At 35.4% G+C, this 5,052-nt stretch overlaps 1 protein-coding gene across 9 annotated transcripts in view; it reads left to right on the top strand.

The window, feature by feature from the left end:
* Nucleotides 1–5,052, top strand: part of MSANTD4 (Myb/SANT DNA binding domain containing 4 with coiled-coils) — a 19,109-nt gene that overhangs the window by 8,149 nt on the left and 5,908 nt on the right. For 8 of the 9 annotated variants that reach the window (XM_011368118.2, XM_011368123.2, XM_023535379.1 and 5 more), the window contains one exon: nt 4,424–5,034. In XM_011368118.2, the coding sequence (XP_011366420.1) occupies nt 4,573–5,034 (462 nt within the window). In that variant the 5' untranslated portion in view covers nt 4,424–4,572. The remainder of the gene's footprint in view (nt 1–4,423; nt 5,035–5,052) is intronic. The other variant, XM_011368129.2, reaches the window with a different exon arrangement.

Here is a 5,052-nt window from a genome sequence, read left to right as displayed (position 1 = left end):
TTTTTTTGGGATAAGTACCCAGAAGTACAATTGCTGGGTCAAAAGGTATTTCCATTTTTAATTTTTTGAAAAACCTCCAGACTGTTTTCCATAGCGACTATACTAATTTGCAATCCCACCAACAGTGTATGAGAGTTTCTTTTTCTCCACATCCTCACCAACACTTGTTGTTTTTTGATTTTTTGATGAGAGCCATTCTGACAGGTGTGAGGCGATATCTCATCGTGGTTTTAATTTGCATTTCTCTGATAATTAGTGACCTTGAGCATCTTTTCATCTGTTGGCCATCTGTATTTCCTCTTTGGAGAAATATCTGTTCAGATCTTCTGCCCATTTTTAATTGGATTGTTTGTTTTTTTGTTGTTGAGTTGTATGAGTTCTTTATATATTTTGGATATTAACCTCTTATCAGATGTATCATAAGTGAATATCTTCTCCCATTCAGTCTTTTTGTTTTGTTGATTGTTTCCTTTGCTGTACAACAACTTTTTAATTTAATGTGGTCCAATTTGTTTATTTCTTTTGTTTCAGCTTCACTTCTTAAGTGGATTATAAATATTGTACCTTATGTGTATTCTTCAGTCTCTGGAAGAAAGCTGAATAGTGACCCAGTCATAAGGAATGTTAGGCTAGAGTGCTAATTAAATGTGGTTCTCTAAAATTACAAGTCTTCAAGAATGTTCACTGAATTGACTTGGATATAGATGTTAAAATATTTCATTTTTTAAATTTTTATTAGGTAATATTTGAAATATGCAAAAATAATGTGGCTGTAGGTAAACCAGCTAGCTCCCTGACCACTCAACAAAATAAATTCTAGTTTATAACATTTGTCCATTTCTGTAGTATAAATACTGCCACGTTGGCCAATTTCTAGCTCGTAACATGACATCTTTTAATGTAGAGTTGGAAAGTGAAGTACACAGTTGACTTTTGCCAGCTCACACCAGCAGGCCCTAACATATCCTTAATATAGCATATATGTTTTGAAGCCTAATAATAAAGACCCACAGACCTACCACTTGACCTAAGAACTAGAACAATACCAGTTTTATTGTGACCTTTCTGTTTCCTTTGTCAAAATTATTTAAAGATTTTGCCTTTGATGCAATAATAGGAAACTTATTTAGTGAGTACCAGAAACTATTCTCCATATTTTACTAAGTCCTTTAATCCTTACGGTATCTCTATGAAGTAACATTATTATATTACAAACGAACTTGCAGATAGTTAAAGTCACTAAGACTACACAGCTCGGAAGTGACAGAGCCAGGATTCTAACCCAGGCAATCTGACTACAGAATTTGTGCTCATAGCCACTGTACTATACTGCTTCTTTTGGTGATATTTTAATTTATGAGTACATTTGCTTATATTCTAGTGACAAGAGGCTTATATATGACTATAAGGGTCAAAAGTGCTGCCACTGATTATACATTCCAAATTAGTGGATTTCAGTTTTATTATTAAATACTGGGAAATTTTGGAAGTCTACTTTAGAAATGGTTTGCTTGTAGTCTTTGTTTTTGCATGCTTTGGCCTTTTTGTGGGTATGTGAAATTGACAGTGATTTCCTGAGAGTTCATTTTCCGCTCTTTTGAATTTTTAGTTCAGGAGATGATTATGCCACATGAGTGACTAGAAACAAAAAGATATAGTGATGGACATATTTTTGGTGATGTTATTAGATACATACAGAGTCAGTTGAATAAAGATTACTGGGAACTTGAAAAGGAAAAATTGCAAAAAAATTAGTGAAATCATAGTAAAAAACACCTTTTTATTAGAGTTTAGAAATAAGGAATTTGCGTCCACATTTAAGTCCTAAAAATAAAAGGCTGAAATAGTGATAGAAAAGATTTGTTCATTTTTCAATTAAATTTAGTTAGCTTAACTCCATTGTTTTTACTTCAGTGGAAGATACCATTTGAAATACCAATTACCAGGGAAATATTTTTCACACTAATAAAAATGTTAAATTGGCTGAGATTAAGGTATTAAAGAAAACATGGTAATTGGTTAAACCTTTGAAGCGTTTTTCTGCCTAGTTTCAGAACTTTATCTAAACCTTTCACATAAGAATCTTTCAGATAAGAATCTGCTCTTTTTGAAATTCTAAGACACCTCAAAACTTAACCTAAGCAGTACCTTGCTAAAGCTTAGCTTTCACAAGCTATTAATAAAGTGGAAGATGTGTCATAAGGGAACGTGAATATAACTTCTGTCATTTAAACTAATTGCGTAGTGTGCAAATTATTTGACTTCTCTGATTTTTATTTATAAATAGAAATGCTGATATCTCGCGTTCAGTGTTCTGGTGGGGATTCAATGACAGGATGTGAAACTCAATGGATATTTGGTATTTTTCTTCGTATTGATAGGAAATGTTTATTATCATACAATGATAGAGCTAGAAGGGACCTTAGCAATCTCATCCTACCCTCTTATTGTGTAGGAGAGGAACAGTAAGTTCTATCATAGTGATCAGCGAGTGAATTTGAAATCAGAAAACATGGTTTGTGTATATATCCCTTTCTGAGCCCTTCTCCCCATTACCTGCTTTTAAAATCTCTTTTCCAAGGAAAAGACTCATTCAACGTCTTTTCCAGCTTCCTAGTGTACTTTCCCATAATGCAAGGCTAGATAACAGAAAAACCATATTTCCCAGCTCCATTGTAATGAGGATTTTGGATGTGCTTTAGATTCTGCCAATCAGATGCACTCGTTTAAGACTTGAAATCAAAGTGTGCGAGATTCAAGTGTGTTAAGCATTTGTCTGGCTTCTGTGAGTCTAGCACAGTGGTTCTCAAATTTTAGCATGTGTTAGAATCATCTGGAGGGCTTATTGGAACATAGATTAGTAGATCTCACTCCCAGAGTTTCTGATTCAATTGGTCTGGGGCAGACCTGAAAATTTTGCCTTTCTCACAAGTTTCAGGTGCTCTGGTAATGAGTTTTTGGATAATGGAGAAACATTCTGCCTTGCATCCACCTGAAAGAATGTTAACAAGAGGATCTTTCCCATTCAGAATTTATTTTAAAATTTTGCCACATTACTATCTTAAAATTTCATAGAGACTCCAAGTACAGTTACTTGCCTATATCATGATTTTCGACTCTGCTATTAAAATAGCCCAGGAGATTACATTACGAAGTACTGAGAAGTTCTTCAAAGAAAGAGAAACAATTAAAAGCATTAATTAGAAACAAATATAGCATCCAGCCTTATTTTGTTTGGTATTAGGAGCTTTTGTTTATGTGTTTAGTTTGGGGGAGGGTGAAGATATGGTGAGCACTGAAGGGCAGAACCATGAAATGTGTTTTGGTCCCCACAGCATTTAAGAATTACTGTTTTTTTTTGTTTTGTTTTGTTTTGTTTTGTTTTTCCCTGTTTTAATTGGTGATCTTTTTCTTTTACTGATTAATTAGATGGGGTGGCTGAGGAAAATCCTTGCCACTTTTGCCTTACTCTTTTAATTCTGTTGTATCCTTAAAATATTTTCATTGTTTTAGGAAATTTTATTCCTAAATTTTATTTAGGTTTAGCCTAAAAATGAGTTTTAATTTGAGAAGTAGTAAAATATTAGTAGTTGTCATTTCTTTGATCGGATTACATTGTCTTAACTTTTCTGAATTTTATTGATTTTTGTAGCCCAGCCTTTCCATGTTCCTCTAAAATTATTCTACGGAGTCTGAAGTTATTTTTCTTTTTGATATCTCAAACTAGTGGTTATCTGGCAAATCGACTAATTCATTCATTAAAAAATTATTTATGCTGCGCCTGCCATGTGCCAGAAGCTGCTAGGCTCTGGGGAGATGATGAGCAGAAACCTTGCTGCTTTCATGAAACTTCTAGTGAAATGGGGAAGAGAAGGACTCTTGGCTATATGTTTAGCACAAGTGTCATATTTAGAAAAGGAAAAAGAAGAAAGGAAGTTTTGTAGTCATAGCCTCCGTTAGAGTAATTTGACTTGTTGAGAAAGGCTTCGCTGAGAAACAGGTGTCTAATCTAGGAGCTGAAGCGTGAGGAAGAATTAAATAGGCCAAGAAGGGTGAATCCATTTCCTAGGCAGAGGGAACAGCGTGTACGAATGCCCTGAACAAGGAAACAGCCGGACTATAATTGATGACTGAAAGGCCCGTGTTGGGGTAGGAAAGATGCATTGGGGAGAGCAGAGTGGGAGAGGGAATTAGAGAAGTAGGAAGTAGGTCAAGATTGAATGCTGGCAATTAGGAACCATTATAGCAGCCCAGGTGAGAGAAAATGGCATCTTGGATTATGGTGGTGCTGGCAAAGACAGAAATGTAGGCAGTTTTGAGCCATATTCAGAGGTGTTTTTTAAAACATTATGTATGAAGCTTATTGGGTTGAGATACCCTGCAGAAGTTGTGGGTTAATCGATTTTTACTTTTTTCTCTTTAGGAATTATCCAGCCTGCCTGTGCTACTAATGAACAGAAAACTGATTTAAACAAAGTGCCAACAAGGGATTCTCTTTGATTTTTGTACTTTGTAGCATTTCTCAAATTCTTTTCACATCTCTTACAGTAAAACTGCATTTAAGTTAGAAAAATGAAGCAGTTGAAAAGGAAGAGAAAAAGCAATTTTAGTGTTCAAGAAACTCAGACCCTTTTGAAAGAAATTACAAAAAGGAAAGAAGTCATTTTTTCCAAACAACTCAATACAACAATTAATGTGATGAAGCGAATGGCTTGGGAGGAGATCGCGCAGTGTGTGAACGCTGTGGGAGAAGGAGAACAGAGGACAGGGACAGAAGTGAAAAGAAGGTATCTCGACTGGCGAGCGCTTATGAAGAGAAAGAGGATGAAGGCGAACATTAAACTGGTTGGTTCGGGGTTTCCCCTCCCTACATCCGATTTAGATGACTCTCTTACTGAAGAGATAGACGAAAAGATTGGATTCCGAAATGATACAAATTTTGAATGGCAAAATGTGGCAGATTTCAGGGATGCAGGTGGATCCTTAACTGAGGTCAAAGTGGAAGAGGAAGAAAGAGATCCCCAGAGTCCTGAAGTAAGTATTAGCCTGCGA

Source organism: Pteropus vampyrus, unplaced genomic scaffold (genome assembly GCF_000151845.1).
Source record: "Pteropus vampyrus isolate Shadow unplaced genomic scaffold, Pvam_2.0 Scaffold139, whole genome shotgun sequence".
NCBI lineage: Eukaryota > Metazoa > Chordata > Mammalia > Chiroptera > Pteropodidae > Pteropus > Pteropus vampyrus.
This window is presented reverse-complemented; position numbering and strand designations above follow the sequence as displayed.